This window comes from Beta vulgaris, chromosome 5 (assembly GCF_026745355.1).
Source record: "Beta vulgaris subsp. vulgaris cultivar EL10 chromosome 5, EL10.2, whole genome shotgun sequence".
NCBI classification, from domain to species: Eukaryota; Viridiplantae; Streptophyta; class Magnoliopsida; order Caryophyllales; family Amaranthaceae; genus Beta; species Beta vulgaris.
The window spans coordinates 32,931,924-32,956,500 of record NC_079206.1 but is presented as its reverse complement, the minus strand read 5'-3'; the positions used below and the strand labels follow the sequence as shown (position 1 = coordinate 32,956,500).

General features: G+C 37.4%; 1 protein-coding gene and 1 long non-coding RNA gene across 2 annotated transcripts; both read right to left on the bottom strand.

Moving 5' to 3' along the window:
- Positions 1-15,987: 15,987 nt before the first annotated feature.
- LOC104893762 (uncharacterized) lies at positions 15,988-17,362 on the bottom strand. Its single transcript, XM_048643899.2, has 2 exons — positions 16,769-17,362; positions 15,988-16,679 (listed from the first exon to the last, which is right to left on the bottom strand). Exons 1-2 carry the CDS (start codon positions 17,117-17,119, stop codon positions 16,410-16,412), a joined length of 621 nt encoding a protein of 206 aa, XP_048499856.1. The 5' UTR covers positions 17,120-17,362; the 3' UTR covers positions 15,988-16,409.
- A 3,546-nt stretch (positions 17,363-20,908) lies between these two features.
- LOC104893761 (uncharacterized) lies at positions 20,909-22,002 on the bottom strand. Its single transcript, XR_790136.4, has 3 exons — positions 21,620-22,002; positions 21,346-21,477; positions 20,909-21,121 (listed from the first exon to the last, which is right to left on the bottom strand). It is a non-coding gene; the product is annotated as an uncharacterized LOC104893761 (long non-coding RNA).
- Between the last annotated feature and the right edge of the window lie 2,575 nt (positions 22,003-24,577).

Here is a 24,577-nt window from a genome sequence, read left to right as displayed (position 1 = left end):
TCACTACTCATTAGATCAGCAAATTCCTTGCAAAGAGATTCATTAGTAGCACCAAAGATTATATCATCTACATAAATATATGTTACTATAATGTATGTTCCTTTAGATCGAAGGAACATGGTCCTATCAACTTTACCTCTTATAAACTCATGTGAAAGTATGAATATTGAAAGTCTTTCATACCAAGATCTAGGAGCTTGTGTCGGCCCAAAAAGAGCTTTATCTAGCTTATATACTTGGTTTGGAAGATCTGAGTTTTCAAATCCGAGAGGTTGTTCCACAAAGACGTCTTCCATTAAATATCCATTTAAGAAAGCATATTTAAGTCCATTTGGTACAACCTAAACCCCATAAATGCAGCAAATGCAATCAAAATTCTATTAGCTTGTATTCTAGCAACAGGAGCAAAGGTTTCATCAAAATGAATACCTTCTTGTTAATTATACCCTTTAGCCACAAGTTTGGCGTTGTTCCTTATACTGTTCCATGCTCATCCAGCTTGTTCCTGAAGACCCATTTCAGCCCAATCACGTTTTGGTTCTTAGGCGTGGTCTCAAGATCCCAAACCCTGTTCCTCTAGAACTCATTCAGTTCCTCTTACATGACATTTATCCATAAGACTCTAGTAGGGATTTATTATGATCTCGAGGTTCTGTCATGGACAGATTGGCTTGGAATGCACATAAGTTTTTGAGTTACGATCTTTTTTGAGTTCCCTTCTCAATATCACTTATGATCAACTCCAGTGGATGGGAGTCTAGGTGCTTTCAAGGTTTTGGATCAAACCTTCTTGTTCCTGTTCCTTCTGCTTGAGGTTCTTCTGTCGATTCATTCTCTGGATGCAATTCTTCTTCCTGTGTTCCTTCATCTACCTATTCCCCCCTGAGGATTAGGATTAGGAACCGTCATCTCTTCTTTAGGAATATGCTTTCTATTGGTACATGCATGAGTTAGTTCCTCATCAAAGTTGATTGACTCTTCAGTTCGAGTCAATCCAATTTCAAAGTCATTATTATAACATGGTTCCTGCAGAGAGTTAGTTTCATTAAAGATAATGTGGATACTCTCCTCGACACACATTGTTCTTTTGTTATACACTATATAGGCTTTAGAGTCTATAGCATATCCAATAAAAATTGCTTCATCACTTCTTGCATCAAATTTTCCTAAATTATCTTTACCGTTGTTGTGTATAAAACATCTACATCCAAAGACTCAAAAGTAAGAGATATTTGGTTTTCTTCCTTTAAGAAGCTCATAGGGGTTTTTAAGGTAATGGGTCTCATCATAACCCTATTGATGATGATAGCAAGCTGTGTTAACTGCTTCTGCCCAAAAGTTCTTTGGAAGATTGCTGGCTATGAGCATTGTTCTAGCCATGTATGTCCTCCAGAGTACGATTTCTCCTTTTAACCACGCCATTCTGTTATGGGGTCCTAGGAGTAGAGAAGTTGTGATCTAGTCTCTCATTGCTGCAAAAATCATCAATCTTGGAGTTTTCAAACTCCTTACCATGATTAGATCTTAAGTCTTTCAATTTAAAACCACTTATCCTTTGAATTCTCTTAGCAAAGGTCACAAATTCATCAAAAGTTTCATCTTTGCTATGATGAAAAATAACCCAAGTGTATCTTGAAAAATTATCAACTATGACTAATACATATCTCTTACATGATCTTCTTTGGACACGTACAGGGCCACATAAGTCCATGTGAATAATTCAAGTGGACTTTGTATACTTATCAACTTCTTTGTTTTGAACGAGGATCTAACTTGTTTTCCTTTCACACATGCTCCACAAACTTTATGATTTGAGACCTTGATTGTTCGAACACCAACAACTAAGTCCTTACTGTAGGAATCTATAAGTACTATAAAGCGGAATTTCATGAATCAAATTCATAAGCACTTAAATCAGGATCACATGCATATACAATTAAGGATCACATACAAGTTTAGAAATAACCTTTGTAGCGTGATTTCCACAAAGCTTGAATAACCCGGATTGAGAATCTCAGATGTGATTCCTCTACTTAGTCCACCAACCCAGATCAACACTCCACCAATGCTACTTGGAAAGGAAGAAAACTTCTTCTTTGTTTATGGAGTATCACGTGACTTTGGAAGAGAGAGAATAGGAGAGAGAAAATAATAAGAGATATCTGATCTCTTTTCTTTTCTGCCTAACCCCATATATATAGATATATTTAGGTCAGAATTCTCTCCTTTTCCCCTCTCTTGGCCGGCCACCCTAGGGCCCTCTTGGGCTCTAGGTTTCTTTTTTTGATCCAAGTTTAATGTGTGACCTTGTAGGATCCGCTACATTTGGCTTCGGGTTTATTTGTTTACTAATTCGAAGTTCTATAGCTTTCTCTAGCAAGACGTATAGACGACCCAATATAACGAACTTATTATCTCTATAATACGATCCATTATATATTAGTAATTGCATTTAAGTCGAGGACATAAATCCTTCAATCTCCCACTTGTCCGAGACGAGTGTGCAATGTTTTTATTCCTCAAGTCTCTTAATGTCTTAATTTGATAGTATGATCATAATTTTATATAATCCATACTAGCTTTCAAATTATTCCTTGAAATCCGAGTTCAAATTGTCCAACAAATGATCATCGAATGATCCATTTGAGCACGACCATGCATTTTCAATTTTTTTACTCTTCAAGGGGCCAAGACACCTATCCTATCTCATATAGGAGGAATTTTCCAATCTTGTAGTAACCAATACTCCCACTCAACTTTTAGCACAACCTGAATGCTGCCTTTATATCCCCTTTTACGGCATGACGTTTGACAGTATCAAAGTTATACCAATCATTGGGCTAAGTAATGTTCCACTCATGTCTCAGGAATCTACTAACATATTTTGAAGTTATAAAACTTCTAAGTAGGTCAAGCTCGACTATGTATCAACTATACATATCCATATGATTGATTAAACATCTCTATGTTTCCATAGCCCATGAAACGGCGCTATCAATTAATCTTATATGCTAATCCCTTTATTAAGTCATTTATGTCCAGTTTAATGACTTAGATTAGGAACTTCAATATTCTATGAATTCTGTTCACTTATGGTGTTTCATTCATCAAATCACATATTTGACAAAACCATAGAATTCAAGATATATTTTGGACATTTTATTTAATACCAAACCAAAATTAAATAAGACAAAATTTTATTATCATAAACATAAATAGAAAGCCATGTCTTTACATTGTAATAAGTTTCTCTAAACCTAGTACAATCTAAAGCCACTATAACATTTGCTTCAAGCCTATAGCCCTAGCGTGACACTCATGCTTGGGTTGAGGTAGTGGTTTAGTTAGCGGATCAGCCACGTTCTCATCCGTATGAACTTTGCTTTGAGCTCTTCCAGCTCACTACCACTCCATTTAGACAAAAGAAATACCCTGACTGAGAGCGGTAATCATCTTTGTCGATTTGGAAGTTTGCATCAATATAACCTATTACAACCAACTCACTTTGTCCCCCATATACTAAGAACATAGATTTAGTCCTCCTCAAGTACTTAAGGATGCTCTTACCTGCACCAGTGTGCTTCTCCTGGATTTGCTTGAACACTGCTACATATGCTCAAGGCATATGCAATATCTGGTCGAGTACTTATCATGGCATACATGATAGACCCTATAGCCGAAGCATAAGGAATGCTACTCATTCGCTTTAATTTATCAGGCTCAGTCGGGCACTGACTCTTGCTAAGCGATATGCCACGTGACATGGGAACGAAACCTCTCTTCGAGTTTTCCATGTTGAACCTTGTGAGAGCCTTATCAATATAAGTTTCTTTACTTAGCCTAATCATCCTTTGAGACCTATCTCTATGGATTTTGATTCCAGTATGTACTCAGCTTCTCCAAGGTCCTCATAGAGAAACAACTTTTAACCATTCCTTGACTACTCAAGCATTGGTATGTCGTTTCCCATGATTAGTAGTCATCTACATACAGAACCAAGAAGACTAAGCTGCTCCCACTAAACTTCTTGTAAACACAAGACTCTTCTTCGCTTTTGATGAAACCAATTTGTTTGATTGCCTCATCAAACCGAAGATTCCAGCTCTCAGATGCCTGCTTCAATCCATAAATGGACCTCTGAAGCTTGCAAACCCTTTTAGGATTTTCTGGATCTTCAAAACCTTCAGGTTGTGTCATGTACACATCCTCATTCAAGAACCCATTCAAGAATGCGGTTTTACATCCATCTGCCAAATTTCGTAATCGAAAAATGCAGCAATCGCTAAAAGTATCCGAATTGATTTAAGCATTGCTACTGGAGAAAAGGTCTCATCATAGTCTATACCATGAACTTGTCTGAATCCTTTTGCAACCAGTCTTGCTTTGTAGACATAGACATTTCCATCTTTGTCTGTTTTCAATTTGAACACCCACTTGCATCCAATAGGGTTAACCCCACAGGCAAGTCAACCATGTGTCCAAACTTTATTCTCAGACATGGAGTCTAACTCGGATTTCATGGCCTCAAGCCATTTCTCAGAGTCTGGGCTCGTCAAAGCTTGTTTGTAGGTAGTAGGTTCTGAATTTTCCAAAATCATAATTTCAGAATTTTCAGTCATTAGGAAATCAACCAACCTTTTGTTTGGAATCCTTGGTCTACTGACCTACGCGGGGTCTGAGCATCAAGAGAAACGTTCTCTTCAACAGTTTGAAGATTTTCGCTTGATTCAACTTCGAATGGGACGGTAGGAGGTTCACGCGTTGAATACGTTATCTCCTCAACATGACTTTCGTCTTGTTGGGCCGTCTCTGACATGGTGTGAGCCACGTCAGTTGTTGCTCATCTCGAATTTCTTCGAGTGTTATTTTACTCCCACTTGTCTTTCTAGAAACAAATTCCTTTTCAAGAAAGACACCATCTCTTGACGGTTATAGAAGTAATAACCCCTTGTCTCTTTTGGATATCCCACAAAGAGACATTTATCTGACTTGGGTGCGAGTTTGTCTGATAGTAACCGCTTTACATAGACCTCGCATCCCCAGATTTTTAGAAAAGACAAGTTTGGAGGTTTTCCATTCCATAACTCATATGGAGTCTTTTCTACAGCCTTTGACGGGCTCCTATTTAGTGTGTGTGCAGCAGTTTCGAGAGCGTATCCCCAAAAAGAAATCGGAAGATCAGCAAGACTCATCATAGATCGAACCATATCTAGTAATGTTCGATTCCTCCTTTCAGATACACCATTTAACTGTGGTGTTCCTGGTGGAGTTAATTGTGAAAGAATTCCACAATCCTTTAGATGATCATCAAATTCTTGGCTCAAATATTCACCACCACGGTCGGATCGTAGTGCTTTTATTGTCTTACCAAGTTGATTTTGTACTTCATTTTGGAACTCTTTGAACCTATCAAAAGATTCCGACTTATGTTTCATCAAGTAAATATAGCCATATCTACTCAAATCATCAGTGAAGGTGATGAAGTAATTAAACCCTCCCCTTGCCTTTGTGCTCATAGGACCACATACATCTGTATGTATGAGTCCTAAAAGATCGCTGGCCCTTTCACCTTTTCCAGTAAATGGTGATTTTGTCATCTTACCCATTAAGCATGATTCACATACATCAAATGATTCGAAATCAAATGATGGAATTATACCGTCCTTTTGTAACTTGTGAATGCGCTTTTGGTTTATATGACCCATTCGGCAATGCCAAATATAGGTTAGGTTAGAATCATTTGATTTCTTTTTCTTGCTATCTATGTTATAGACTTGTAATGATTTATCAAGCACATATAAACCATTTATCAAATTAGCTCTGGCATAGAACATATTATTGTAAGAAATGGAACAACATTTGTTCTTTCTTCGGAATCCAAAATTGAAACCGAAATTATGTTCTTAGTTATTGTAGGAACGAAATAACAATTATTTAATTCTAAAATAAGCCCAGATGGCAAGTGTAGACTATAGCTCCCGAGGCAAGTGCAGCAACTCGTGCTCCATTTCCAACGCGTAGCTCTACCTCGCCTTTTGCCAACTTCCTACTTCTTTTTAGTCCCTGCACATCATTAACTATGTGAGAACCACAACCGGTATCAAATACCCATAAAGAAGTAGAAGTCAAATTGATTTCTATAACTATATACCTGAAGTGAAGCCCCAGACTTCTTTATTTCCTCCAAGTATATCGGGCAGTTCCTCTTCCAGTGTCCAATCTTGTGACAGTGGAAGCACTTGCTTTCCGCAGCACCTTGGCTTGGCGGTTGGCTTAGGTTTTTCAGCGACAGTGGCAACTTGCTTGCCTTTGTCCTTCTTTCCTGCCCATTTCTTTTTGAAACCCTTTCCCTTTTGAACCAACAGAACCTCTTTCTTTGGTTCAACCTTAGGGATGTTCCTTTCAGCATTGACCAACAATCCATGCAGCTCTTGCAAAGTCTTTTCAGACTCATTCATATTGTAGGTCATTCTGAACTGATTAAAACTATTCAGGAGTGAGTGGAGAATATGTCAGTAGCCAACTCGAGCCTATAAGGAAACCCAAGTCTTTCCATGTTTTCGAAAAGACCCATCATTTCGAACACATGGGGGCCAACAGCTTGACCCGGCTTCAAGTGACATTCAAGATCTCCCTTTAGTCTCATACCGCTCAACTCGGGCCTGAGTTTTAAACATGGCCCGCACTCTTGCATGATCTTTTTTTTTGTTGTGAGGTTTGGCTCCATGGCTGCTACCATCAAACAAGTGATTGGTATAGACTTATCACTAGCCTGTTTTGCACGACGTTTTTCAGCGTCAGTTGATTCATCAGTTATTACAGGAAGCGGGGTATCTAAGACGTCCTCTCGACCCTCAAACCTCAGAACGAGTCTTAAGGTCCTTTCCCAATTAAGGAAATTTTCACCATTCAGTCTTTCCTTTTTAAGAAAAGGACGAATGTTGAAACCGGAGTTGTTGTTGTTATTAGACATGATATCTAAGACAGAAAAATAAGGCAAAGTTCAATTTATGTTTATAAAGCAACCTAAAACATGTAAAAGGTTTCTAGGTTGACCACCTATTCAAAATTAAAGTCCCCTATGAATAAGTGTTTTACAAGATCCTATCAACATGTAACACTAAGCAGACGGAGGCCTTATCTTAACGTTCATTATCAAGGTAAGTAAACTCTTTTACTAATTATAACACTTTATAACTCTTGTTTAGATGGATAAACATCGCATGTTTAACTATCTCTTGCTTCAAAATTCAAAACGCTTTTGATAATTTTGTTAAGGACAACCAAACTAAGTTGTAAAATTGCAATTTTACCTTATATCCCAAAATTAATGATAAACCCTGCGGAGGCATGACCTATTACTATTAATTAAGGGTTTATAAGTACTTTATGTTTGGAAAAGCAAACCTTAATATTTACGGGGCCTAAGTTTATTATGTTGTTATGAATTAGTGAACTCTAGCGCATCAATAAACAACATACAATAAACTTATAAGCATTTTAAAATAATAAAATGCGAAAATAAAATGATCTAGTATGGCCCCTAATCCTAAGAACTAAGCATCAACGGCTCCTTCTTGGACTCTTCATGGATCTCCATCCACTTTTCCATGGGCCTTCTCTTGATGGCTCTTCTTTGGATTACATAAGTATCAAAATAATTTAAATATAACTAAATTAAATAAATTACAAAAATACTTAACGATACGCAGATCGTATTTAAAAATACAAGAATACATAACGATACGCAGATCGATTTTCTATCTTAATTTGGGCCATACTAGTCATACATAGCAAATATATCATAATATAAAAGCCACATAATAATATCATATATTATACTTGCCAATCAATTAAAATATCAAATATTCTTAATTAAAGCAAGAAGATAAAATTTTAAGTAATATCTAATCACCTAAAGATTCTATCCCTTAAAACTAGCCTAATTAATTTTAATTAGATTAAAAAATCAGATTATGGATTGAAATCTATGACCAAGTCAATATAATTGAAATTTACTTATCTTTCTCAAAATTCTTGTTTTCAAAATCAAAACTTCCAAAATAAAATAATACTAAAAAAAACGCTGCTGCCTTGATATGAGGCACGTTTCTTTTCAAAGAAAAATTTTTTATTATTTTTTTCTAATTTTGTTTTTAGAAAACGTGAAACTGCATCACAGCCCAAGGCTGCCATTCACGCAGAAAACCGGCCAGACAAAACAAGAGTTCGACCACCTGACCGACAACTTCACCGGCGGTTTTCGCGAGCCGACGTCGGACGTCGGCGCTCAACCTGCGGGGCCAAGCAGCACACTGCTCAGCATGTCAAACGTGCGTCGCGTGTGGCTGCTGCCACCACCTCCCTCGCTGACTCCGACTACTCGCCGGCAGTCAAACTTCACCCTCCCCGGCTTTTCGCCGGCAGACCACCGGAGCAGCCACGGTGGCTGCTCCTCTTCTTCCCTTCAATTTTCTTTTCTTTTTCTTTTCTTTTCTTGAAAGATATTAAAATTACAACCTCTTGTAAATTTAATTAGGTGATCTTGATTAAATTAAATATAACTCTTTATGCTTAATACAGAAAATTAAATTTTAAAATCTCTATTTTAATTAATTTTCAGATTATTCATATAATTAATTACTAATTCATATAAAACACCTTTTACATGAATTTATTTTCATGCATAAACGAGCATGGAAGTTTGATTAATAACATGAATTTATTTTCGAAATTTAAAGATCTAAAATCAGAATTTTATAAATTTCGAAAATTAGGGTTTAGGAGGTGAAAATTTTCGGCTACTAAATATTGAGAAAGCAAGTAATTAAAACTACTTTTAACAAATTTCAATTAATAATTCAATCAATAATTTAATTCCTCCCCTTAATCAAATTAAAATTAATCATACATAAACTAAACTTTATGACCAAAATTCTATATGCAAGAGGCTAAAACTGATACCACTGTAGGAATCTATAAGTACTATAAAGCGGAATTTCATGAATCAAATTCATAAGCACCTAAATCAGGATCACATGCATATACAATTAAGGATCACATACAAGTTTAGAAATAACCTTTGTAGCGTGATTTCCACAAAGCTTGAATAACCCGGATTGAGAATCTCAGATGTGATTCCTCTACTTAGTCCACCAACCCAGATCAACACTCCACCAATGCTAGTTGGAAAGGAAGAAAACTTCTTCTTTGTTTATGGTGTATCACGTGACTTTGGAAGAGAGAGAACAGGAGAGAGAAAATAATAAGAGATATCTGATCTCTTTTCTTTTCTGCCTAACCCCATATATATAGATATATTTAGGTCAGAATTCTCTCCTTTTCCCCTCTCTTGGCCGGCCACCCTAGGGTCCTCTTGGGCTCTACGTTTCTTTTGTTAATCCAAGTATAATGTGTGACCTTGTAGGATCCGTTACATTGGGCTTCGGGTTTATTTATTTACTAATCCGAAGTTCTATAGCTTTCTCTAGCAAGACGTATAGACGACCCAATATAACGAACTTATTATCTCTATAATACGATCCATTATATATTAGTAATTGCATTTAAGTCGAGGACATAAATCCTTCACTTACCACTTATTATGAAGCAAGGTCATGCTTGCATGTCCACAGTCTCCACACCTTTTATGCCAAAGGAGTGGCTCATCTTCAATTGCACTTAGACAAGTCAGGTTGTTCCTAGGAACCAGGTTCAGGTCAACAACATAAGTGTTTACCTTCCTAGTTCCTTCCAGTATCTTGGTACTTGTACCTACATCACTTACTACACAACATTTATTAGTAAACTTCGCATTGTTCCCCTTATCACCGAATTGGGAAATACTTAATAAAATATGTTTTAAACCCTCAACAAAAAAGACATACGTGGAATGTGATTGCGATTTCCCAACCTTACCTACAACTACAATGTTACCTGTAAGATTGTCTCCAAATGTCACAGTTCCTCCTTCATAGACTGAAAGTGAGAGAAATTTGGTTTTGTCCCCTGTCATGTGCTTAGAACAACCGCTATCGAGGTACCACAAGTTGTTCCCCCTCACTTTAGCCTGTATCCACAACAATTAGTCAGTGGTAGGAACCTTGTCAGACTTGGGTTCCTCTGTCGGGTTTGAGTTCCTTTTAACTTTCGACACTTGCTTAACTAAGCAAGTGTTCCTTACAATGTGTTCGTCCTTGGTGGAACAGTCAGATACTAAACGAGCATTATTCCCACAGTAATAGCATATTCAATTTCTTGGCAGATCAACATATTTCTTCTTTTTGTTTTTCTTCTTATGATTGAAACCTAGTCCATTTCTTCCTTCATTTTTATATTTTTGTATCCAGCTAACTAGATTAGGAAGTTTTATTCTTGAAGATTCCAGTTTCCCTTTAAGTACCAGATTTTCATTTAATACAAATCCGTATTCAGATTTCAATTTCTCAAAATCTGTTCTGGTATTTATAGGGGAACTGGAAGTAGTTTTCATTTTTAACCTTTTCATATGCTTCTTGAATACGTCGATTTTCATCAAACACTTCAAAGAACCGTTCCACAATACTTGAGTTTAAAGTTTTAAACTAGTTTGCATGTTCTTTGGTGACTTCCAAGGCATTCTCCTCTATAATGAAGATTGCCTAGTAATCATCCAAAGTTTCCAAAAGAAATTTAATAAGTTGGTTCTTTTTAAGTTCTGATAACTCTTCTTCAATAACATTAATACATACCTTGTTGTTTGGCATGTCCTCCTCGTCATCTATCTTTGCCATGAGACATAGATAAGTTGTTTCTTCTTCATGATGTTCCTGCTCCTCGTCGGAGTCGGTTCCCTCCAGGTTGCAACCATGGCCCTTCTCATTTATGTTTTTGAGACAGCCTTTTGTTGTTCCTTAAAGATTCCCTAGAATCCAGGAACAACAGCGTGACTTTAGTGTCCTTTGCAATAGCTCAGTTTGTTAAGGTTTGTTATGCCCAAAACTTTAGCCATTCACTCTATAAGAAAGTAACAAACGCACTCTCTAATATCATGGAGATTATTTTAATTCAAAATAATATTCCATGTAATTAGGTTAGCAATTTATAACATATAATATTTCGAGCAAATTAACTTATTTAAATAACTTGACTAGGTTAAACTCATAACCATTTCTCCACAAGTTATAATTAAATAAATTACACTCAAGACAATATGAAAATTGATTCTAAGTTACACAATTAATTTCCTAGACTCAACTTTTTTCCTAGACTTAATAACATTATTTGTCATCATTAAAACCTTGAATACAACATGAATCCTCAGCTAATCCATAGAATTTAGCAAAGATCGCTACTCCATTCTTACTGAAATAAAGTATCACTATAAGCTTAAGGCTTCAGTTGAGATGAATACTCCTTATAGTACAGAGCCAAGAGCAAGTATTATTGTCATTTCCATATAGACAATGGACATGAGACTAATGAATATAAGCATCTTAAGAGGGCTTTGGAGAATTAGCCCAGAAAGTGTAGGCATATTATTATTTCACCTATGCAAGATCATCGCGTATATGTATTTGACTACCCCAATGTAAAGGGTTTATTAAATTAAGTTTTGAAGTCACCAACAAGTCTTTAAAGAAAGACTCATAAACCTAATTGGATATGAGAAACTGTAGGGATAAAATAATGACTTATCCAATGTAGATTTCCCCGTCTACACTCCATACATGGTCAAAATGAACTAAAGATTAAGTTAGGGAGTGAGGGTACAAACAAGTCAGGAACCATGTTGCCCATTGCTGGCCTATACTAAACATCGATTCATGTCAATGTTTATGCAAAAGAATAACAAAATAATGTTTTAAGCACCCTAAAAATAATTAGTCTAGGTTGGTTCAGGAAACACATAAAAGACTATTTTTTTTAGTGATATGTTATTATGCAATCAATTTACAAGGAACCTAGCAGGTTGTCCAAATTAATCTGATTAATATTAGAACAGTTCTTTACGTCTTGATTAAAAAAAATAACATGTCGGTGAAAAAAGCATTAAATCAGGACATCATCTAATATGCATAGAATGATTAGGCTAGCATATAATAGTGTATAAAAATGAATAGAAAGAAGAATTAGAATATACAGTAGAACGATTTTATATTAAAGATCTACATCATAAAAGAAAATAGTTGGTAAATTCAATATAAAAATAATTAATTTATTTAAGGACCCTCAGGATTATACCATGGCTTGGATCTGCGAGATTGACAACCTTCAAGACGAGCAATCGTGAAACCTGAAAGTATTAATGTGTATGTATGTAGATTGAATGTGTTTGTGTTTGGAAGGTATGAGTTTTTACGGGATAAAATTCGATTAGAAAATATCTTTGAAATATTTATTTATTTAAATAAAACAATTGATTATTATTAAACAATTAATTGGGCTTTTTCAATAGATTGGGCTCAAAATACAATTAATTATCATGAATAATTGATTGGGCTTTGAAACAAAACTTTAACGCTTTTCGAAAACGTTTAGGAATGGCCTTTTGGACTGCTCTTCCCTCGGGTTGGACCAACTAAGATCGTGATATGATTTATCATCGAATCGTTAATTAGGTACACACGATTATGTGTCTATAGAAAGTACAGATGAATTCATACTTACCCTATGGGAGAAGGTAGTTTCATAGGAAGGATGATCGTCATAGCAAGAAGAAGAAGAGTGAAAGCACTGACGAAGACATTTTAGCTGGAGGACCTATCTTAGAGAGCTCGACCAAATTTTGTTAACTGATCAGATAAAGGTCGGCCCCTTCTGAAGATATTGCTTAATGAGCAAGATAGGGAAGCCCTCATGAATACCCCCTAGTTTTGGAGATGAAAATCGCAAACCTGAGATTAAGAAGAATTTTGATTGACACCGGAAGTTCAATGGACATTATCAGTCCAGATTGCTTGTCTAGAATAAAGTTTAATGAGAAGAACTTAGTCCCTGTCCACTACCCAATCATTGGGTTTGGGGTAGGAGTTATCCATGCCATTCAGATGTTTACTTCGCCAATCCGAGTAGGAGAGAAGGATGTTTCCCAAATTTTGTTGATAAAGTTTCTGGTGGCCAGAGTCATAAGAACCTACAACATTGTTCTCGGACTACCAACTCTCAATCAAGTCAAAGCAGTGATAGTTACTCATCTAATGCACATGACGTTTCAATGTGATAGAGGACAAATTAGAACCTTGTATGGAGATCAACAAGTGGATAGAGAATGTTATTTAACTACTTTCAAGCCCTCATCCTAGAAGGTTGAGGAGAGGGACCAGACAAAGGCTTCTTACGATAGGAAAAAAAACGACAAAATTTATGAAAGACTAGATGACCATTGAGAATTCTCAAATACATGCTCCTCCCTCAAGGAGAGCGGACGAGATCCTTCCAAGCAAGAAATGAAAGTATGTGCCAGTCAAGGAAGAACCTCCATTGTCTGAAGAAGTTATGGCCATCATGGATTTGGCACTTGAGCATCCAGTGCATGTTGAGGCCCTAGAGGATATATGTCTAGCTGATGCTCGTCCACAAAGAACCCTGAATATCGGATCTTCTCTAGCCCCTAAGTTGCGGGGATTTTTTTATCAATCTACTTAAAGAGTCTCAAGATGTGTTCGCTTATAGTGTTGAGGAGATGCCTGGGATTGATCCAGAGGTATCCGTCCAACAGTTGAATGTTAATCCTGACTTGAAACCAGTTCGTCAGAAGAAAAGGCATTTGGGGCCGACTAGAAATCCAGAGGTATCCGTCCAGAGGTTGCTAGAAGCCTGGTTCATAAGAGAAACCCACTACCCATAGTGGATAGCCAACTTAGTCATGGTCCCAAAGCCCAACTGCACATGGAGAATGTGTGTAGACTACACTAATCTTAACAAAGCATGTCCTAAGGATAATTTTCCTATGCCTAAGTTAGATCGGCTGCTTGATTCCACCACTGGTCACGCTTTTTTGAGTTTTATGGACGCCTACACTACTACAAAAAAGAGCAAAGATAACTATCAAAAAAGACTTTACAAAACACTTTCGAGGCTTTTTCAAGTCAGTGTAATGTAAATTAAAGATAACACTTGTTGATGATGTTATCTTAGATTAATACAAAGATAACGCTTATCTCTTACAATTGTTATCTATGTGTGTAGGAAAACATAACATCTCTTCAAAATATGTGTTATGTTTGGATTATAAAAAGTTAACACCTATAAGTACCCACTAGTACAGAAAAGGCAATTTGTGTCGGATGTGAGGCGCCTATTTACGTCGGACCCAGGTGCGACGCCAAAGCCCTCAACGCAAATGACTAGGAAACGATCTGCTTCGTACGAGAAACGATGCAGATGGTTGAGCTATGTGTGTCGCACCTATATACGGTGCGACGCACATTGCCCTGTTGCCCATGCCAGCATGGGAAGGGCAATGTGCGTCGCACATTGCACAAGGTGCGACGCACATTAGTAATGTGCGTCGCACCTAGGCAATGTGCGACGCACATTGCCCTTTCCATGCTGGCATGGGCAGCAGGGCAAGGGCAATGTGCGTCGCACATTGCCTGGGTGCGACGCACATTACTAATGTGCGTCACACCTTGTGCAATTTGCCATGTGCGACGCAAATGGATCATTACATATTTTTTTTTTTCGTTTTTTTCAGATTTTCTGTTGGTTTGTTTACATATTACTAAAATTTGATGATTCAAAAATAAATAAACATTCATATTAATAATTGTGAGAGGAAAATTCGGCAGAGTCTCCTTTGTAATATGGATAACCCAAGAGATCGTTGGGAATATATATATATATATATATCAAAACCTGTTTCAATACATCTCAAATAATCCCAAGCAAGCAAACCAATGTTGCCATATACTCAACCAAGGTTGCAATAATAAACCAAATATGTACATCTACTACACATACTACACTAACACTACTTGGCCTTTTCTTCTCCCATGAGATGTTGAAAGAATCGCGCAAAATTGTCTTTGATTTCGTTGATATCTTCTATGGTTTATGGTTCAACGCTTTGAGGAAAATCCTATAGATATGTTAACTTAGTTAATAAACTTTAAAATTATATAAGTAAAGTAACCAATTTACAACATATACATAGCTTCTTCAAATCATTTGACTGATAGAGATAGCGGACGATTTGAAACATGTATTTCATAACGAAATAGCCGCATTCATCTCCTCCCGTTTGTTGAGCACACCACACCACATTGAAATACACATATTAGAATCGAAATATTAAGAAATATTAAATAGAACTATAAAATGCATATCAAATACAAAACCATAAGAGTTTTACCTTCATAGATATCCAAGACAATTTTGTTGCCTTTTTGATACCTTCAAGGAGCAGGAATGATGTATATGCGCTACAATAACAACAACAATGATGTATATGCGCTAAGTACAATAAAAGAATTACTAGTTATAAAGTATTTAAAATATCATAAAATACATGTAAGAATTATAAGAATTATTAACTTACGTATGCATCAGTTCCTTGATAGCTAAGGATCTATCTGATCTCCTAAGCGAATCAAATACATATACCTTTTTTTGTGTAGAGAAAGGACGAGAAGAATCCAATGTTGACTAAAGCATGCAACAAAATGTGATAAGTTCATATATAAAGATAAAAGGGAAGCATACTTTTCAATGTACGAAAGTTGGAAAATAAAGCATACTTTTCAAGGTATGGAAGCATGATGTATTTCATATTTCGATTGGCTCTCAATGTCCTTTGCATGTAGTAGATTGCGGCAACTGGTTCATGGCGTAGCATGGTCGCCGAAATCATACTAGGACACATGAAACCAATATTTGAATCTCCATTCACCTCACTATCATCTGACAATAACCTACACTCCAAATATTTATAGTTAGATGCGAATAATAATAATAAATATCAAATTTGATTAGTTTAGAGTTTGAGAAATCTCACATCATAAATACTTGCAAAACGGATACATTAAGCCATTCTCCCGTCAGAAGTTGGAAAACATCTTGTCGGGAGAGAATGATCATCTGATCAGAAGGATAGTTGAAGCAGGAACCCCTACTAACTTCAATAGTAAAAGGCTCATCTGCAGGTTTTTGGCAAAACAAACGATGCATCTCCTTGACCGCATTAGACATATCCTCAAGTGACACGCTAATCAATGGATCTATGTGTCTATGTGCAGACTCATCGGTGCAAGGCTCATTAGCAACTGTTTTATTTTTCTTCTTCTGCGCACCTTTTTTAGATATATGTTCCTAATTCAAATCGACTTCTTTTTAATTCATATTATATATAAAATAAAGATTATTTGGTTTATTTTATGTAAATCAAGATTTCTAAGTATATACATTTAGATTTCTTATTATATACTAAATCATAATACTAAACATAAGTTACCTAAGACTAAAAATATCAACTCTTTCGGCCATTCTATGACATAACCCTCAGCTTGACTGAGTTTCGTGATGAATGGAGTAAAGAGTGGAACTGGAACATCTGCGTAATCCGCATAAAACTCATCAACACTCACTCTCATGGCAGTCGTAGCGTGTGACGATGGCTCCTGTCGTGGATGAACGGTACCCTCAGCTACAATGATCGGTCCCGAGACATCCGCTATTGCCAAGCGACATGGAACTTGACTCTTAACATCCAATAAGAAAAAAATGACATCAATTAAGTGTTTTAGAAGCATAATATAATAATTAGAACATATATAAAATGACAATATACCTGCAAGTCCGCAAATGGATCATTGCCCCTCGATTGACAACTACTAGGAACGACTGGAGTGGAAGGAGTCGGTACTGGAATACCTAACTGCGTCGCATAAGCCATTAACCTTTCTTGAACCATAGCATCTATCTTCGAGTTCATCTCTTCCATAGTCTGCTCTCTAACTCTTTGACTCACTCTAGCCTCTAATGCCTGAATCTCCTCATCATCCATGCCCCTACTCTTACGAGCAGTACTGCTCCGATCAGGGTCTCCCCAAACAGATGTAATCCCAATGCTACGCCCAGCTGTTAACACACGCGCAGGTCGGTCTTTCCTCTGCAGAGCACGTGAAAGAGCATCATCCATCCGACCTAGAACAAACTCTCCTTCAGCTTCTTTCTTTTTCCAATCATCTTGCGTTCAAGTTAAAAAATGTCATATGATTAGTTGAAGACAAGTAAGGAGACAATGTCTTTCCTAGCTTTAACTCCATCCTTTGTCTTCCCGAGCATATTCAACAATGTTCCGACAATGGCATCACAAACATTTTTCTGAATGTGCATTAAATCAAGACAATGTCTGACTTCAAAACATTCCCAATACGGAAGGTCCCAAAACTTAGATCTTTTCTTGTATAAGTTCTTTGAGACACTTTTAAAGGGCTTGCCAAAAATTGTTTCAATTAATATCCTTTACCCTATTAGAAACCTCTTTTCCACGTAAAGGTACAGGGGCTTCTCTCATCTCCACTTTTCCGTTGAACAACTTTTTCTTCCTACAAAATGGATGATCTAAAGGAAGCCATGTACGATAATGCAGGTACACATTCTTCCCACAATGATGTAACCGCTTATCAATCATATTCTCATCACAAATAGGGCATGCCTTTGCTTCTTTAACCGTATACCCTGACAAATTCCCATAAGCCGGGAAATCATTAATCGTGCAAAATATCATGGCACGCAATGTGAAGTCATTTTTCGCATACGCATCGAACATGGAAACACCTTCATCCCACAACAATTTCAGAACTTGAAGAAGCGGGTCAAGATATACATTTATATCGTTTCCGGGTTGCTTAGGACCCGAAATAAGAAGCGATAGCATAATAAATTTGCGCTTCATACATAACCAGGGAGGGAGATTATAAATTGTCAGTAGAACCGACCAAGTGCTATGTTGGGTACCTAGTGTGCCAAATGGGTTCATCCCATCTGTACAAAGTCCAAGCCTAAGATTTCAAGGTTCTTTACCAAAACCGGGAATCTTTCGGTCGATATTTCTCCATTGCGGAGAATCGGCCGGATGTCTAAGCATCCCATCTTTCTTCCTCTCGTCCGCATGCCATCTTAGTAATCTAGCATTATTTTCATCCGAAAATAAACGCCTAAATCTCGGAATGATCGGTAGATACCAAAGAACCTTCGCCGGAGTTTCTTTCTTTCTCATCCCCTCATCATTATTCTCTTTTACCTTGTATCGAGGCTTTCCACACCTAGGACACTCACGCAAATTCTGGTACTCGTTTTGATACAACACACAATCATTTTGACATGCATGTATCTTCTCATATTCCATACCTAACGGACACAACAATTTCTTTACCTCGTAGGTAGAGTTGGGCATTTCATTCCCTTCAGGTAGCAATTCTTGCAAAAAAGTGAACAACTCACTTAGACTTTTATCTATCCAACTATGCTTCAATTTCATATTGAACAATGTGAGGACTCCAGAAAGTTTAGTGAAATTGTCACACCCCGGATACATAGGTTTTTCCGCTGCACTTAAAATACTATCATACATATGCGGACGATCGGTTCTTTCATCCTCCAAATTGTGCAACATCTCATCTACTCTATCAATTTCATCATCTACCATGTCATTTTCATCATCTACCCTATCATTCTCAATATCACCATCTCCTTCAATCTCAACCTCAACCTCATCAACATGAAATCATCACACAAGCTAGTGGAGCTCATACCCACATCATAAAACTCTCCATGCCATGTCCACCTAGTATAGTTACTCTTAAACCCACGACGAACCAAATGATCTTTAATTTGATCCATATCACGATACCCCCTTGAGTTATTGCAATCACAACAAGGACACAAGACAAACTTTGACCCATTCTCCGATTGATGTTCTAACGCAACTCTGATAAATTCATTAACCCCTTGTAGAAATGTCGTCGAAATTCGATTACCATACATCCAGTTTCGATCCATATTCATATACTAGAGACACCAAACAAGAATACAATCGATCACATCATTCAAAGTAGTTTATCAAATGCAGTCATGACCATTTGGGTCCTTATCACTCCAACCTAACCCATCCTTGAGTTTCTCATCTCACTAGTGAATGAACATTTGGTTTTCAATTCTAAGAAAAATCCGGCAGCACTTCCCTACAGTTCTCCAAGTACACGATGAAGATAGTAGTTAAACTATCAACATATGTACCCAGAGAACGCTTAGGGAAATGAGCCGGATCTTTCTTAGAATCAAAAACCAAACATTCATTCACATCGTAAGTGAGATAAGAAACTCAAAGACAGTCCCAAACCGGGGACTACTCAAGACTTACTCCTAATGAGTAAGCCTAGAATGGGTATCTAGGCAAATGATGTACATTGCAATAGAACAACACAAACCAATCCATTCCTTAGATTTCCCTCCCCACCCCATTAAGGTATGTCCATATAGGTTTGGTTATGATTCAACATATATTTTCCCAATCACATAATAACCAAACAATTCACATATATACATTCCTAAATCCAAACTAATGGTTACATTAACATACATAAAAAAATAACAAAAGCTAAAATACATACCTCTGCTCTCAAGGAGCAGCGAAGATAAGTACAAAGATGCGAGCTTGGAGAACCGGCAAATCGATGAGGACTAAGGTGGCAACTAAACTACAATGTAAACGAATGACATAAGTTTCAAATTCTAAATTGAGCATTCAAGAATTCTAACTCATGATTGAAGCACATAATTCTAAAGAGAGCATTCAAGAAACAATATACTACACAAACTATACAAATTCATAAGCTACGAATATCCTAAATTTAATCTCAAATTATTTCACACATGTTTATCATGATTTGAATTCTAATTTTAACCCCTTAACAAAAATTAGAACTAAGATTATTCAAAACAACCCCTAAAAAAATTAAAATAACTTGAAAATACATGATTAATATATATTAATACAAAAAAAACAAAAAAAAAACCAAGAAATACCTACTTTGCCGGTGGCGGGACCGACGGCGGCAAGTCAGTCCGTGGCGGCTGCAAGTCGCTGTAAACTTAGAATCGGCGGTGCAACGAAGGGAGAATGTGAGCGAGATACGTAAGAGAGAACCGGCGGTGCAACGAAGGGAGAATGTGAGCGAGATACGTAAGAGAGAACCGGCGGCGCAACAACAACTTAGACTGTGATACGTGAGAGAGAGAGAACCGGTGCACCGACGACGAGAATGTGAGCGAGGGTGCGCCGGCGAAGAGGGCACCGACGAGAGTAAGGAGAATGAGAGAGAGGGGGAAAGAGAGAGAGAGAGAGAGGAAGTCGCACCAGAAGAGGAAGTCGCCGGCGAGATTGAGGGTGCGCCGGCGAGATTGTGAGCGAGGGTGCGCCGACGAGAGTGTGAGCGAGGGTGCGCCGGTTTGTTTGAGTGCGAGGGTGCGCCGGTTTGTTTGAGTACGAGGGTGTCGCAGGAGAGAGAGAGGGGGATAGCAGCAGTTGTATGAGTTAGGGCTCGAAAAAAATAAAGCCGTTGGGAAATATTACAAAAAGAGGGGGAAGCAGCATTTTGCGTCGCACACAACGCACGCCCCACTACTCGCACCATTGTGCTTCGCACTAGCGTATCGTGCGACACAAAACTGTAATATGCGTCGCACCAATGTACTATGCGACGCATATTTCTCGTGTCCTGGTATTATTTTTGGTGTTTTGCATCGTACTGCATTTGTCATGCGACGCAAATAGGTGTTTTGTGTCACTTTCGTGTCTGTGCGACGCAAATAAGGAGACGCAAATCGTCCTTTTTCTACTAGTGGTACCCACTGTTATCTTTGGCCTCTTGTAATTAAAAATAAATAAAATTCATTTTTTACCCTACTCTTATTATTGCTACAAATCCCCTATTAAAGCTGCTAAATAAATGGACTTTAATTATGCAAATCAATATCAAAAGTATTGCAACGATTTGTACAAATCAAATTCGGTTCTAATTATATCTTGCAAAAAATTTTAAATACAAGAAAATGAACAAAGCATGATAATAAAATACAGCAAGTTCCTTTATCTTCAAATGGCTCATTGATCTTCTAGCAGCCATTTTAAGATCATCTGCAAAATAAACAAATCAATGCTCAATCATCAGTTAAAAATGAAGTAAAATATTCCAAAAAGATATATCACTTGAATTAAATTTCACGAATAATGAAACTGAAATTCTTAAACTGCAACTTTGTTTCTTGGACAAGAGTAAACATAGTCAAACAATAATCTTAACATATAGTAACAACAAAATTAATTAATGCCAATAGGATCAAACGTAATTTAACCAATACCGATTTCATAAATCATTTACTGAAGCAAATTTTATGGTATTCAACTTCTTTGGCCAAGCATCATCTTCATCTCCGCCAAATAGAATCTTTCTAACATTTCCAGATAGTTGCTCTCATACTCTACCTTCTCCTCTGAAATTCATATATAATATTTCAATCCCCTCCTTCCTATTTTTTCAATAATTTTGAAAGATCGAAAGAAAAATCGTAAAAACCAATTGGAAACCATAAAATCACAAAATTATATTCAGAAAAAAATAGAAGATAAACTAACCGCAAGAAATTTGCAAATTCGAAAGTGATGTCATCCTTAGCCATTAATGGTAATAGATATATGCAAAAAGTATATGTATAAGCGATGAGGTAAACTGGAGAATTGTACAAACTACACAATATGTAACTAAGTGGTAAATTAGTGAGGAAAGTTCATATGCAAAAAGGAAGTCATAATTGTACAGACTATACATAGATCATTAGAGAAGACGAGAGAATAGAGGTAAACTGGTAAACTAGTGAATCAAAAGAAGTTAGTATCTAAGTAGCAAGGTAGATGGAGGTGTGGGCAGGGTTAGCTTTTCTATAATAGCAGGTGATGTGATATAGGAGCAAAGATAACTGTGCAATTTTTAACTAGTTATTTTTTTCCCTCAAAAAATGAATTAAAATTGGAAAGAGACAAAGATAACAGTGGAATGTCCAACCTATTTTCTAAAATTATTATAAAGATAACAGTCGTCTCACTAAATCGTTATTTCTAGCTAAGATAACAGTCAAGTCATTTATTAGTTATATTAATTGTGTTATCTTTTCCCTCTTTTGTAGTAGTGCTAATTAGGGGTGAGCAGAAATTCCGGGTACCCAGACCCAGACCCAGATCCGGTATGGACTCGCCAGGTCCGGACCCGGTCCAACTGGGTCTAGGTTTGGGTCCAAAAAATGGACCAGGTTGCATGCGGTTCCAACTCTGGGTAGAATTTTGTCGGACCTGGTAACTGGTACCTGGTAGGTATCCAGTTTGACCGATTCCGGCTCTGGGTACCCGGTTAGAGCAGGTCTAGTTACGGGTACCCGGTTCTTAGAAGATGTTTTTTTATATACTCATATAGAATTGGTAATAGGATAATAGTTGCTAAGTAAAAAGTTAATACTTAGTAGGCCTTTAGGCCCATTTATTTTTTTTGAAACAATTTATAGCTCAGCTCAGTTGGCCCATCTTAATATGTTGTTAAACTTACAACTGGGTACCCAGTTCTGGACCTGATACCCACCGGTTTCGGGTCTGGGTCCAAATATTCAGGACCCGGTTTGACCAATTCCAATTCCAATTCCAGATTTTTAATACCCACTGGGTCCGGGTCTATGAAATTCTACTGGGTACCAGATTGTGCTCACCCCTAGTGCTAATCTGGATTTCATCAAATTCTCATGTGGCCAGACGACCAGGATAAGACATCCTTCATAACATAAAAGGGATTGTATGGCTGACTGATGATGCCTTTTGGACTCAGAAATGCGCCGGGGACCTTTCAAAGATTGATTAATACAGTTTTTCAGCCACAATTGTATAGGAACATGGAAGCCTACATAGATGATATGATAGTAAATAGCCAGCAAGAAAAATATAATGGTGGTGATTTGCGAGAGGCCTTTGAGACTCAGAGGAAACATAAGTTAAAAATGAATCTGAAAAAATGTGTTTTGGAGTTGTCGTCGGGAAGTTCTTGGGATTCCTAGTAGATCAGCGGGGAATAAAAGCAAATCCTGAAAATATTCAAGCCATCTTGGACATGAAGTCCCCGTCAAAGATTAAGGAAGTGCAGCGTCAGGCTGGCTGCTTAGCGGCTCTTGGCCGTTTCCTCACTAAGTTGGGCGATAAATTTTATCATTTTCTCGCTACAATTAAGAAGAAAGCCAAGTTTGAATGGATGACAGAAGTAGAGCAAGCGCTTCAGCAAGTCAAAGACCATATTTGTCAGTTACCTAGTTTGGTCAGTCCAGCCGAAGGGGAGAAACTGTTTGTGTATTTAGCAGTGTCTCCTCACGCTGTGAGGTAGTCCTACTGACTGAGCGAGAATCAATTCAAATACCAATATACTTTGTGAGTCATGTGCTCAAAGATGTAGAATGTAGATACACACCTGAGTGGAGAGGTTTGAATTAGCACTAGTAATGGCCAACCGGAAGTTGAGACCTTAGTTCTTGGCTCACACCATACTAGTCTATACTGACCAACCATTGAAACAAGTTTTCCAAAAAATGGAAGCTATTGGGCGAATGTGGGGCGTCGAGTTGAACATGTTTGACATAACTTTTAAACCAAGGAAAGCAATAAAGGGTCAAGCCCTAACAGATTTTATAGTTGAGCTTACTCGGCCAACTATAGTTCCAATAGCTAATCCGACTGGAGGTAGGAAGCACTAAACGCTCATAATAGATGGATCGTCGACAACCAATGAATGTGGGGAAGAAATTATTTGTAAGTCTCCATAAGGAGATAAGTTTGAATATGCGTTGAGGTTCCAATTCCAGGCATCCAACAACGAAGCTGAGTATGAGGCTCTGCTGGCTGGGATCAAGATGTGCAAAGCAGCCGAGGCTTTAGAGATTGAGGCCAAATCAGACTCTCTCTTAGTCGTCAGTCAAGTCAATGGAGATTATGAATGCAAGGAGGCATCAATGAGAAAATACATACGTCTGATCATAGATGAGATTAAGCCTTTAAAGCACGTTGTAACATGTGCCAAGATCAAAAAATCATCAATCTGATGCCCTCTCGAAGCTGGCTAGCTTGGCTGATTGTGATGTACCAAGGACAGTGTTTTGGGAAGTCAAGCCAAAGAAAATTATTGATGAATAAGAAGTTTTGTTTCTTAGCCGAGGAACAGTATGTATGGAGCCCATTAAACTATAAGATGATGGGCCAGTTACCGTTAAACCCTATGAAGGCTAAGTATGTTAAGGCTAGGGAAAAGTGGTTTGAGGTATGGGATGAGAACCTATATAATAATTCCTTCAATTGTCCTCTCCTAAAGTATATCACTAAGGAGGATGGACTGGAAGTGTCGAAAGAACTTCATGAAGGAGCATGTGCATCTCATATTGGGGGAAGAGCCTTAGGGTAGAAGGCCTTAAGGACTGTGTACTAATGGCCTACTCTAAAGAAGATGTCATTGCTTATGTTAAGAAATATTATAGTTGTCAGAAACAAAAAAAACTTTGCAGCAGAAGCCAT